This window comes from Gouania willdenowi, chromosome 12 (genome assembly GCF_900634775.1).
Source record: "Gouania willdenowi chromosome 12, fGouWil2.1, whole genome shotgun sequence".
NCBI classification, from domain to species: Eukaryota; Metazoa; Chordata; class Actinopteri; order Blenniiformes; family Gobiesocidae; genus Gouania; species Gouania willdenowi.
Genome location: NC_041055.1, coordinates 1,637,606 through 1,651,565, shown reverse-complemented (window position 1 = coordinate 1,651,565; position 13,960 = coordinate 1,637,606). Strand labels below are relative to the sequence as shown.

The following is a 13,960-nucleotide window of genomic DNA, read 5'->3' as shown; positions in this document are numbered from 1 at the left end:
GTCTACTGTGTATACTATAGTATATACTGTCTACTGTATACTATAGTATATACACTGTCTACTGTGTATACTATAGTATATACTGTCTACTGTATACTATAGTATATACACTGTCTACTGTATACTATAGTATATACTGTCTACTGTATACTATAGTATATACTGTCTACTGTATACTATAGTATATACACTGTCTACTGTATACTATAGTATATACTGTCTACTGTATACTATAGTATATACTGTCTACTGTATACTATATTATATACTATCTACTGTATACTATAGTGTATACTGTCTACTGTATACTATAGTATCTACTGTCTACTATAGTGTATACTGTCTACTGTAAACTATAGTATATACACTGTCTACTGTGTATACTATAGTATATACTGTCTACTGTATATACTATAGTATGATTAGGATGGTGAACGTTCCCACTGAAGTATACTTCCAAGTTTCCCAAGATGCATCTGGAACCTACAACATTAAAAACCTTGTTCACACTGAGGCTAAATATCTCTGTTGATTCTCCACCTTTACTTTGAAAGTTAGGGAAACATTTGAAGTGAAAAAGTGACCAAGTAGAATATCAACATGTGCTCATTTCATCCATAAAACATAAAACGTAAAAACATTTCTTTCCGACATTTCACATATTTTCAGAGACCCTCCATTGTGCTATTGACTAAACTTCCTGTAAACTTCAAAATAAGAGAGTTTAAAAAAAAAAAAACAACTAATGGAAGACAAGAATAGATGCTTTTATTTTGAAAAGGGGATGTTTAAGTTTTGTCTTGAAGCTGGTCCCAAACCATTTTACATTCTGTTCACAATGCATCATCTGGTGCAGATATACACGAACACACACACTATCAAGGATAGATAAGAGTGGCGCCCAATCTTCCTCATAATATACACGTCTTCATCATCCTCAAATGTTTCCACTGTTGGGCATCTGACTCCCTCCTTCTCCTCACCTCAGGGTGGAACTTTTCTGTTATCTGTATAAAAGCTTAAGCTGTGAAACTGTTAGTTAGAGTGGGTCTTGCCTTTTTGCTCTGCCAGGAGCCTTTTGCCTTTCATTCTTTCAGATGGAAGCTTCTTTTTTACTCCTTTTTATTTTATTTTATAATAAATCTTTTTTAAAAAATCATCAATGCCTCGCCTGGACTCCATCATTCAACCAGAGCAATAAATCATGTCTCCAAATGAGGTCAATCGCAAATTTGCCGTGACAAAAACAAAAAACATAAATTGAACAAAAGTATCAAAAATAACTTGTAAATATTAGACAAAATTTAGGAGAAATGGATATTTATTGTTAAAAAGAAGCTAAAGTCTGTAAAAATAAAAAAGTGTCACATTTTTTGGAAAAGGGAAAAAGTAAATAAATAATGGATTTAGTAAATTAATTTACGTACGTTAGGATGACATTTATAACGACTTTTCCTGTGGTCTTGTGACCAATAAGAGCTCAGAGGAGGAAAAGTAGATTTTGTCAGTTTGTTTTATTCACAAATTTAAAAAATATGATTTGTATCTTCAACCACGACGAAGTTTTCACTTTTTCAAAGTTCAGTTTCACTTTAAAAAACACACATTAATCATTTACATCCCAGTTAAATAGATCAGCAGAGAAAAGTCCTTCAGATGAACGTTGCCTCACGTTGCCTCACGTTGCCTCACTAGCAGTCGGTGCTCTGCGTGTTGGCTGAGCTCGACGTGTACGAGTTGCTCTTCTTGGAGTATTTGAGCGCGCTGAAGGACACCCTCATCCTCTCTACCGTACGCTCGCTCCTGCACAGGAACGTGTTCTTCACGTGTTCCCTGAAGTCCTCAGAGATGAAGTAGTAGACAAAGGGGTCCAGGCAACTGTTGAGGCTGGCCAGGCACAGCGTGGTCACGTAGAAGCCGTACAGGTTGTCCTCGGCGCCGCCCAGCAGCAGCACGTAGTGCACCATCAGCATCACGTTACTGGGGGTGAAACACACCAAGAACATCACCAGAACCACCACAATCAGAACCACCGCCTTGTGCCGCTTCTTAGCGATGGCCGGGTCCTCCATGGTGTTCCTGAGGGCCTTCAGCATCAGGACGTAGGAGATTACGCACACCACGGTGGGCACCACGAAACCCAGCGTCGCCATGGCGAGGAAGTAACCCGCCGCCGTCTTCACCTGGCTGGGCCGGGTCACGTCGTGGCAGGTGCGGATGTTGAGGTTGGTGAGGTAGACCTGCTGGTCGTAGAGGTACAGCGGCACCGTGCAGACCCAGACCAGGACCCAGACGCCCAGGGAGATGGACGTGGCCACGCAGGTGCTCCTCTGGCGCTGGGACAGTGGGTAGACCACGGCCCAGTAGCGCTGCACGCTGATGCAGGCGATGAACGCCACCGAGCAGTACATGTTCCCGTAGAAGAACGCCACCAGAACCTTGCACAGACCCTCGCCGTAGATCCAGTCGTTACCTTTGAAGTGGTAGGCGATCTTTAACGGGACCCAGATGACGAAGAGCAGGTCGGCCAGCGCCAGGTTGGCCATGTAGATGGAGGACGGATGCTTCTTCTTGGTCCGGAACAGGAAGACCCACAAGGCCAGGGCGTTGGTGGGCAGCCCCACGGCCACCACCACGATGTAGACGATGGGCAGGAAGACGGTGGTTAAACCGCTGCTGAGGACCCTCTTGCCCTCCGAGCTGACCCACACGCCATCGTTGGTCTCAGTGCCTCCGAAGCCTCGAGTTTCATCTGGATCTACAACAAGAGTTCATCATCATTCTGTGCAGCTCCCAAAGCAAACACAAAAAGATAGAAAATGACAGAAATATACACAAAACAACACACAATGAGAACAAAAGTACACAAAATGATAGAAAAATATACAAAACAACAACAATAAACACTTACAATAAGAGAAAAAATTACAAAATCACAGCTAAAAAACACATTTTCACAAACAAATAAACTCTAATGAAAGGGAAAATACACAAAAGGACGACACAACAAATCAAATGCACACAAGGAGAGAAAAATACACCACAGAACAGTAAACTTACACACATTTACTAAAAAACAGACATTATGATAACAAAAATACACAAAATAACAGAAACATATACACAAAACACTAAGAATACACAAAACAGCACAAAAATACACATGAAAACAGAAATACACACAAAATAACACCAAAAATATACATTATGAGAACAAAAGTACACAAAATGATATTAAAAAATATACAACACAACAGAAAACACTCACAATAACAGAAAAATTAACAAACAAACACAAAAATGACTCATAACACAAATGAAAAGGAAAAATACAAGAAAAACAAACACAACTCAAACGCACAAAATGAGAAAAAATTGCACAACACACAGAAAATGACACCAAAAATACACTTAATATAGAAATATACATGTGAGGCATGCACGGACTCATATTTAAGCTTTTTATTGGTGCTTTGAAACAACAACACTGGACTTATTTCGTGCGTAAAAGCAGGAACCACCGCCTGCGCTGCTTTACGCACAGACTTCAGAGAGAATCCTCGAGATCCTGACGGTGGTTCAACATTTACTTTAATCCACACAACACGGACACACAATAGTGAACAAGTGCGAAACTCACCATCAGACGCACAGACGCGCACGCAGCAGAAAAGCAGAAGCAGCCAAAGGCTCCTCGTCCTCTGCTCCATGTCCGCTGAACGCGCTCTGCTCAAACCTTCCCAGGGCGTAGTCCGTCTGCACTTCAACTGGCACTTCCACCTCTACCTCCTGCAGGTGGGGGTTCACACCTGTGCTACGTCACTGGGTCAGGTGACCGTGCGTAACCGGTGGAAACGTGCGTCCACACTGCGTCAGAGTGAGAAATGAAGCCTTTTAAAAGATTGAAGAATCATTGAATGAATGGATTAAATAAAATGAATGTATGATTATCTTTACAGAGAGAAATTATGGCTTAAAGATAATAAAGAGCTCCTTGTTATTATTGATCATATTTTATAGACAGTGTATGACTGTGGTGACGCCATCCAGGCTTCACATTTCCATAGTCGCGCTATCCGAGCTTCAAAATAATGCTGCGCGTCTATTCGAGCATGAACGGTAAAGGCTTGTTGGGGGCGGTGCTAAAGTCTTATTAAACTTATCACAGTAATAGTAGTGTCCTTAACTGTAGCAGTGTATTGTTTTTTTTTTTTTTTTTTTTTAATATTTTCTACTGGCTTTACATTTTCAGTTAATATGTGCCATAGTTTTGATTATTATGTATTATTAAACACAAGCATAATGTGTCAATAGTATATTTGATGAAATCCTGCAATATGGTTAGTTTGATCTAATTTTATAGATTAATTTGTTCTTTATAACAGATTTGACAAACAAAACAAAATTAGAATCGAAAACAAAACACAAAAACATGACGATCGCCGTCATGTGATAGTATTTTACGAGCTGTCCTTGAACACACCACCGGCCCCCACAAGTCATTGCGTCTCTTTACCGTTAAACTCGGTATAGAAGCGCAACTATATGTTGAAGCCGGGACAGCGCGACCAATGGCGTTACCGGTAGAGCAAGCACGTGATGGCGCTTCACGTGATTCAAAATATAACATTAGAAATACGACATGAATCATAATCCTATGATTTAGGACAAAATCTGTTGCACACACGTTAATGTCGATTAATTTCCAAGGTAAACGCACGAAATTACAGAAAAAATACACAAAAGGAGCAAAAAAATACAGATATACTCAAAAACACAGAAAAACTACAAAAATAAAGAAAAATATCCAAAACAACAGCAAAATTTGATAAAAAGACTCTAAACACAACAAGACTACTAAAAAAATACAGAAAAATATACAATAGGGCCAAAAAATACACAAATTTACTCAAAAAACACAGAAAACAACTGCAAAAATGAATAATAAAAAAAAAAAATCAAAAAGATGAGCAAAAATTAATAAAGTGACTCTAAAACTCACAAGACCACTACAAAAATATCAAAAATACTGAAAAATATCTAAAAGGACTGCAAAAGTACCCAAATGACTTTAAAGAATTACAAATTCACAAAAATATACAAATAAACAGAAAAATATACAAAAATAAAACAGTAAAAATACAAATTCCATTGTTGTTTAATGTGACTTTTGTGACTCCTCCTCTTGATAAAAGTTCTCTTCTCTGTTACAAACCCACTCATGGACTAATTTAACTAATTAACTCCACTTTTGACAATAATCAGGACTTCAGACTCAGAGATTCTTTTTATTTATCAGTGAAAAACAACATGAGCATTTATTCACCTGCTGCTGATGCTTTTCTCTCTTCATTATTTAGTAAAAATACATTTAAACGTAAAGCTTCAGTTTGAATCACTACCAGCAGAGGGCAGCGTTGAGCTTTAATACATCAGCACAGAGTTCCACCACAAAGTGAATAAAGTAACATCAGAGCTTTTTAAAATATCATAAGTGCTTGAATTCAAAGTTTAAAAAAAGCAAAGAGATACACAGGAAACTAAAACATTAACATCTAATGCACTCTTATCAAACACTTTGGTACATTCTTACCCATGACGTCATACACCAGTGGTTCTTAACTGTTATGGCTTTGGGACCCAAAATTAATACGTCGAAATAATTCTGTCAACAAGTCTGTGAGTGTTTGAACTTAAACAAAAATACACCGATAATCACATGACGAGCTGTTGAAATGACATCACACATGTTTGGACAACAGGCGGCCCAGGAGCCACACGCGGCTCTCAGTCTCATTTTGTGCAGCCCCCCAAAGTGAACACAAAAAAATGACAGAAACATACACAAAAATACACACATTTACTCCAAAAACACACATAATGAGAACAAAAATACACAAAGATAGGAAAGAAATATTCACAAACAGGAACAAACAATGTCAAAATGAGGCACAGCCTGTCAGTAAAAACCTTGAAATATGTAGACTACAAAAAACATAGCAAAAATGACTCAACAACAATAATAAATACACAGAACAGCAAAATGACACTAAACTACAACTGAAACATAAAAAAGACAAAGTACATAAAACAAAGACAAAACAATGTAAATATGAGGATGTTTGGAAAGAACCTGAAATGGTTGCTGCACAGACTGAAGCCTTTAAAGATGTCAACTAAAAAATACAAAAATTGCACTAAATAACACCAAAAAATTACAAACAATGAGAAAAAAACTTTCACAAAAATGTAAAAATTTTCCTTCATAAAAAAGAAAAATCAGAGGCGTTTTCCTTTCTCTAGTACTGAAAATGGCTACGTGACTCACTTTTGGGTCCTGACCCACATGTTGAGAAGCTGTGTAATACAGAGCTTGGGCCTTGAGTTTGACATAAGACACTTCCTGTGTAAAGTAGGAGGTCACGTGTCAAACACGTGTCAAACTCAGGGGCCAAATCCGGCCCTTTAGACCATCAATTTGGCCCGCAGAATTTAAAAGACAATCAAAAACATTAAATTATTTTCTAAATTATCAAACAATTCAGTTTGTAGATATCTCAGATATCTAAATACACAAATTCAATGAATCTCCCACAATATTTGGAGATTCACAAGTTTCCCACGCTTTTTTGTCACATGGCTGCAGTAATTTTAAATCTCAAATTGATCAAAGAACTACATTTTCCTGAAATTATTCAAATAACTTAACCAATTAAATAAAAACAATTACATTTGCTCGTTTTTGCCCAAAAGTCTGTGGCTCACTTCTACTCCATCTCTTTTCTCTAAAGATCGCACCACTTGCAACAAATCACGTTTCTCTAAGCTTCTACATGACCTACATGGCTATTTTTTTTTCACGATTGAAGTAGGAAACTTATGCTGCGTCACCATCGGACGTGTCACAAAATGTTGGTGTGACCAGAATACATACAAAGTCAATGGGAATGACGCGGTAAAAGGAAAATTCTTCTCCTGTCGGGAGGCGCAGCTTGATCCGAGCAGCAAGAGTGTTAGCAGAAGCTTTCACCGCGTCTACAAATGTTGTGTCCGGTGATTACAGATGATGTGAAATTTTGGAAAAATAAGATACTGAGTGACAATAAATCATGTTTTAAATACAGAAATCTTTATTCGCCCAAAAAATCCCAGAGATTGACATTAAATATAAAGCCAATTCTCAGTAGGGAAGGCTATAAAAGCAGAAATGACATATGAAATAACATATGGACATCAACTGCAGCAAGTTAGGTGATAAAAATAAACGTTAGGCCAAAGATACACGTTTTTGTCCAAAAAAGTTCAGACAGAAGCCGACTTCAAACTACTTTGTATATTTGGCCCCTGAACTAAACACCCCTGGTGTAAATGGCATCAGACCAACAGTTTCCTGTACTGACTGTGGAGGTTTTCTCTCACTGCGTTAGCATCAGCTTTAGCATCTGATCCGTTGGTTCTGGAGCTTTCCGTGCGGCTGGACTTGAGGAACGTTCTGCTGCTGGACCTGCTGCAGGAGTCCGAGGACGAGTGGCTGATTTTGTTCCTGTCGCTGTTCTTCTGACACGTGAGCAGACTGGACAGTTGTTCTGGCACTGGGAGGAGCCAAAATAGTAAACCAGTGGGTCCAGGATGCAGTTCAGACTCCCTACGCACAAGAAGACCAGATACGCGGCGTAGGATCCGTCCGGCGTCTCCCGGCTCGTCTCCACACTGGTGCTAAACAGCAGGTAGTGGACGAACAGCAGAACGTTGGTGGGCATGAAACACACAAGGAAGATGAGCAGCACCGTCAGCGCCATCACCACCGCTCGTCTCCGCCTACGGGAACTTCCTGCTACGCCTTTAGGGATGCGACACAGTGACCAGAGGACCCTAGCGTAGGACGTTAGCGTGACCAGAAGCGGCAGGAAGAAGAGTGCGCTGCACAGGAACAGGAAGTAGACCTTCAGCCAGGCCACGTTTTCCACGTGCTGCACGTCGTGGCACGTGATGATGTTGAGCTGCTGGAGAAACGTCGTCTGCTCAGAGCTCACCAGAGGAACGGAACCCGCCAACGACACTGTCCACATGAGTGCGCACGCCGTCACCGCGTGTTTGGGCCTCCTCCACGTCAGCGAGTCGATGGGGTACACCACGGCCAGGAGGCGGTCCACGCTGATGCACGCGATCAGCAGCACTGAGCAGTACATGTTCCAGTAGAAGGCGCTCGTGAACCACGCGGCACAGCACAGAACCCAACCTCCAGTTGTTCCCGTTGAAGTGGTAGAAGATCTTAAAGGGGAGGAGCATAGCAAAGAGCAGGTCAGCCATGGCCAGGTTCAGCATGTAGATGGCCGCTGGCTTCTTGGGGCGGATACCGCGGGCGAACGCCAGCACGGCGCACACATTGATGGGGATGCTGACCACGCAGACCAGCGTGTAGAAGCACGGGATGAAGATGGTGGACACGGGTCCGCTCAGGAACAGCAATGCCTCTTCAGAGAACTGAGGATGACCGTGATGCGTCACGTTCACACGGAACCTGGACGACTCGTTGGTTCTGTCGTAGAGATCAAGAAGGTCCAGGTTCAGAGGTTCATCTGTTACTGAGCTGGAGAACAACACGAAAGTCCTCAAATGGGGCGTGCCTAGGAGGAAGAAGAAGAAGAAGATGGTAATTAGGGGGCGGGGAAATAGACAAAACAGCTCTAAAAACACAAAAACAGCAACTAAAACACACTAAATTACAACAAAATGTCAAAACAACAAATAAAACACACAAAATGACTCCAAAACACACAAAAGAACAAAAATATACACCAGCTCAACTAAAACATACAAAACGACCACAAGATAACTCCAAAAACACAAAAGAACTCAAAAAATAAATAAATACATACACAAAATCTCTCAAAAACACACAAAACAACAACTATGACACACAAGATTACTCCAAAAACACACAAAAGACAAAAAAAATACACAAATTGACTCCAAAAACAAAAAGTCAACAACTATAAGATGAAAGGTAACTCCAAAAACACACAAAAGACAACAAAAATACACACTATTTCAACCAAAATACCCAAAAATGACCAGAAAACACACATAATAGCAACGGAGTTTTCACAAAAACACAAAATGACAACAAAAACACGCAAATAATGACTTACTGTTATTGATCGTGGCTGTAGCAGCAGCACACGCACACAGCAGCAGCACGGACACACACTCAGCTGAAAACATGCTTACACACACACACACTGCACTGAGCTCCTGCTGCTCTTTGCTGCTCTTTGCTGCTCCTGCCTCTGAGGCTGGAGCTCCCAGTCCTCTCTCTCCACCAATCAGAGGCCACATTCCTGTGCTCTGACGTCACCTTCCTGCTACACGTCCACAAACACTGTGTACCCACAAAAACCAACACAACATGTTTTCACACAGTCCAGCTGCAGAGCAGAAGTGGGCGGTGAAAACAAACTGGACTCTGGAGATCATCCCAGTTTACCCAGAATGCACAGCAGGAAACCAGTCCATCACTGCACATAGTGTAGCCTGCTAGGAGAACATGTAAACTCCACCCATGAGGATTCTATAGAGACACCACTGACAGATCTCAGTATTCTGTGTCTCTGTAAAGTTTGACAGAAAGAACAACCTGTGGCTCTCTGAGGGACAGCACGTGTGAGTGAGTGGTGTAGCGTGGCTGGCTTTGGGGGCGGAGCCAGGACACACAACAGTTAATCAGTGGTTGGGTCTCATGCACACAACTCCCGTGCCCGTCGAGTGGAACCGATGTGAGTGCAATTTTTCAAAATAAAATCACCAGAATATATGTAAAAATAAAATACAATAAAATAAACCACAGAAATTGGTTAAAAGTTGTAAATTAGAGTGGGCAAAGACAAGAGGTTAAAAGTGACAATAATAGGTCAATATATGTGACATTAGGTGTAAAAGTGGTGAAAATGGTTTATAAGTGCTGAACATGTCTGGAAAGTAAAGAAAATGTGCAGAAAAGGTATTAAATGTGATGTAGAAGTGTCAGAAATGGGAGAAATGTAGCAAAAATACATTAAAAGGAGCAAAAATATGGCAATAAAAAGTGATGAAAATAAGTTAAAATATGGAGAGTTTGGTGGAGTTGCAGAAAAATGGTAAAAATAAGCAAAAATGGGCTTAATTATTATGATTTTTTAATATTCTTAGTTTCTGGTGACCTCCTCCCAGTGTCTTGGACTCCAAATGGGGCCCTGACCCCAAGGTTGAGAACCCCCGCTGCAGATGGATCCATAGAAGTGCTTTTATTCATTCTCTCTGTGATTTCTTGTGTTTCTTCTCCAGACGAGGAGGACAGTGATTGGTGTGACTCCATTTTTGTTCTGGTTTGTTCCCAGTGTTCCCAGTGATATCTCCTCACTCCACCACACATTCCATTTCACATATTTTTGTGCAAACCCCCAAAATAAACATCCAACATTGTTTTTACTGAAATATTCAGTTAAAAACACCAGAAATGTGTCACTTTGTCAGAGTTTTTTTTGGGGCAAACAGTGAGAATGAAGTAAAAACTACACAACCCACAATGCAATGCAGCACACTTTACCAACAAATGGAGCCTAATAAACTTTCGAGCAGGGTTTGGGTCAATTACACTTTCAATTACATTTTCAATTACATTTTCAGTTACATTTTCAGTTACATTTTCAATTACATTTTCAATTACATAACTCAATAACTATTATGTTGACCAGCAATTTTTCCATTTACAATTAAAACTACAATTATTATTTTTCCCTGAAAGTCAATTCCAATAATGTTCTTAAATACTAAAATTCAATTACAATGAATCATAATTATTGAGCTTTTACTAAATAACCTAATTTCCTCTTGTGCTAGCTTTCTGTTAGCATCTCTAATGACAGTAATAAATATTATCTATCATTTAATTCGTTTCTTATCTCTTGGTTACCTTATGAGGATTCCTAATCAATGACACTATTGGTATTCATATTTTTGGTGTGTGTGTTTTACTGGGTTTATTTACATTGTAAATCACAGTTTTTATCAAATTTCTACACCAATTACAATTAAAAAGTCAATTATTTGAACTCAATTACAATTCAATTACAATTACAACAGTGGCAGAATTTTCCAATTATAATTACAGTGTAATTTGTAATTAATTATCAATTATGCGATTACAATCATAATTGACCCAAACCCTAATTTAATTCGAGCGACAAATTTCTACCTTTTACATCATTTTTAAACTTAATAATTATTATTATTAATCAATCTGATCGTTGAGTTATTGATCTATGAGGCCTACATGTGTTTATGTTCTCATCAGCTTTAAGAAGGACTTTGAAATAAAACAGATGCTTAAACCACCTACGGAAATTTGCTAAGTGTGTTGCCATGGAAACAGACATTATGTAAAATGACAAGAAGAGGAAGTGATGTCAGAAGTCATGTGTCCATGTGCTTTTGGTCAGATTCTCACAGTGTTCCTTATTTGGACACAAACACCATGTGAGGCTCGTATTGGTTGGATGGTGTTGGATGTTCACGATCGTTCATTTGATCTTCAGACGTCTTTAGTTTCACTGAAGCATGAGCTCATATGTGTGTGTGTGTGTGTGTGGGTTCAGTCTGGTCCGTGTGTGTGTGTGTGTGTGTGTGTGTGGGTTCAGTCTGGTCCATGTGTGTGTGTGTGTGTGTGGGTTTAGTCTGGTCCATGTGTGTGTGTGTGTGTGTGTGTTTGTGTGTGTGTGTGTGTGTAGGACATGCAGTGAGTCAGAGCGTTCACATCCACATCCACATCCCTCCCTCCATGTTTTTCTTCTCTCGCTTTCCTTTGAAGTTTTATCTAAATCAGGGGTTCTCAACCTTGGGGTCACTAGATGCCTTCAACAAACTTTTGAAGCCCATTTTTGTTTATTTTTACCATTTTTCTGCATCTACACAAAACTTTCCATATTTTAACCTATTTTCATCACTTTTTCTTGCCATATTTTTGCTCCTTTTAATGTATTTTTGCTACATTTCTCCTATTTCTGTCACTTCTACATCACATCTCAATGATTTTTCTTCACATTTTCTCCACTTTCCAGACACGTTCATCACTTATAAACCATTTCCACCACTTTTACACCTATTGTCACATATATTGACCCATTATTGTCATTTTTAACCTCTTTTCACCATATTTCATGATTATTTTTGCCAATTTAACCACATTCACCATTTGTCATGCCCATTATTGGCCAGTTTAAATTAATTGTTCTTACTTTTTAAATGACAATGAGCATATTGTTAACATTAACCTAGAATTAACATTAGCATTAACCTAATATTAGCTAGCGTTAGCGTTAGCCAAGCGATAGAATTAACTTAGCATAGCAATAGTTAGCATTAACCAAATATTAACATTAGCTTGCATTAGCCTAATATTAATATTAACATTAGCCTAGCATTAGCATTAACTTTGCATAGCATTAGCTAGCATTAACCAAATGCCTGTAGACACGTGCCTGAGTGCATTCAGAAGTCCGTTTTACAGTTTTAATGGGAAAATAAAGTCCTTATACCAAGTAGTTTACCGTTGTTTTTTAACCCACGTGTCAAACTCAAGGCCCGTGGGCCAAATTTGGCTCTTTAGATCATCCAATTCGGTCCGCAGGAGAAAGTAAAAAATGACAAAAAAAACATGAATCATTGTGTAAAGTACCAAATATTTCAGTTGTAGATATATCAGCTCTTCTACATACACAAATTTAATAAAACACAACAATATTTGGAGGATGGCAATTTTCCCCATTATTTTATCACATGACTGCAGTCATTTTAAATCCCAAAATGTTCAAAGAATGTTTTTCTCTCTCCAATTATTTCACATAATTTCTCAAAATTAAATAAAAATTGGTCACAAAAACTCATTTTCCAGCCTAAAATCTGCGGCCCACTTAAGATTAAACTACTTTGTATTTGGCCCCTGAACGACACCCCTATCATAACCCTAGAAATGTATCTAAACTGTGGAACTACTGATCCTCAGCCTGTTGGTTTGAATGTGAGCAGAATAAACTGGTCACTGTGGCAGGAAACTAAAAAAGATAAAAACAAAGGCCGGAAAGGCGTGTGAAGCCCTAAAGAGAAGAGAGGAACTGCAGCATGAGATGATAACGTCTCTGAAAGCTCAACAGCACCAGAGGATCGTTTCCTTTACTGTCCCATGATCTACTGGTAGTGATGGAGAAAGAGTTTAACACTCACACTAATGTAACACACTGCCAACATCAATCTGTCATTAAGATCGAACACACAGGTTTTCTGGGGCCCTTAATGCAAGAGATTCCTACTCCAGTATAGCAGTGGTCCTCAACCAGTACGACGTTAGGGCCAAAAACAGCCGCTCCCGTTATTGATCTGTGACATGAAAGAAATACGGAGGTTCATTTTAAAACCAGAATGTAACGAAGTTAGAGAGGAAAGTGTGTGATTTTACAAAAAAGAAACAACAACAATGAAAAAAAACAGACAAAAAACAAACAAAACAAAACCAAAAATACACAAACGACAAGAAAAATACACAAAATGTTTCCAAATATACAAAAAATTATGATAAAAAAAAACACAAAAAACACACTAAAAACACTAAATCACTCTAAAAAATACACTAAATGATGATGATATAAAAACTGACAAAAACTGAAACTGAAATACACAAAAAATGTTTTACAAAAATAAACAAAATGACTTCAAAAATATTAGTATTAGTATATTATTAAAACACACAAAAAACACACAAGTACACAAAAAGTTTCCAAAAAAGAAACAACATAACTCCAAGCCTCCAATAATACACAAAACAATGAAAAAAACACAATAAAAGTACACAAAATGACACTAAATGACGCTAAAAGTACACTAAATGACACTAATAATACACTAAATGACGCTAAAAGTACACTAAATG

The 13,960-nt window shown here is 38.8% G+C and overlaps 3 protein-coding genes across 3 annotated transcripts in view; all 3 read right to left on the bottom strand.

Moving 5' to 3' along the window:
• Positions 1-1,495: 1,495 nt before the first annotated feature.
• Positions 1,496-3,797, bottom strand: LOC114473606 (proteinase-activated receptor 2-like). Its single transcript, XM_028463340.1, has 2 exons — positions 3,641-3,797; positions 1,496-2,758 (listed from the first exon to the last, which is right to left on the bottom strand). Exons 1-2 carry the CDS (start codon positions 3,708-3,710, stop codon positions 1,692-1,694), a joined length of 1,137 nt encoding a protein of 378 aa, XP_028319141.1. The 5' UTR covers positions 3,711-3,797; the 3' UTR covers positions 1,496-1,691.
• Positions 3,798-5,274: 1,477 nt separating this feature from the next.
• Positions 5,275-9,284, bottom strand: LOC114473598 (proteinase-activated receptor 1-like). Its single transcript, XM_028463330.1, is given in 4 exon segments — positions 5,275-7,586; positions 7,589-8,210; positions 8,212-8,627; positions 9,153-9,284. Coding segments are annotated over 4 exon segments (1,323 nt in total). The 5' UTR covers positions 9,226-9,284; the 3' UTR covers positions 5,275-7,374.
• A 4,118-nt stretch (positions 9,285-13,402) lies between these two features.
• The window catches only part of LOC114473655 (synaptic vesicle glycoprotein 2C-like), a 43,376-nt gene continuing 42,818 nt past the window's right edge, over positions 13,403-13,960 (bottom strand). The window contains exon 7 of the mRNA XM_028463416.1: positions 13,403-13,410. Coding sequence (XP_028319217.1) covers positions 13,403-13,410 — 8 coding nt within the window. The remainder of the gene's footprint in view (positions 13,411-13,960) is intronic.

Excerpts from the sequence above, each read along its gene's own strand:
- LOC114473606 (XM_028463340.1), bottom strand. The coding sequence starts at position 3,710 with ATGGAGCAGAGGACGAGGAGCCTTTGGCTGCTTCTGCTTTTCTGCTGC. Across the intron at positions 2,759-3,640 it reads GCGCGTCTGTGCGTCTGATG|ATCCAGATGAAACTCGAGGC; the intron begins GTGAGTTTCGCA and ends CTCTTGTTGTAG.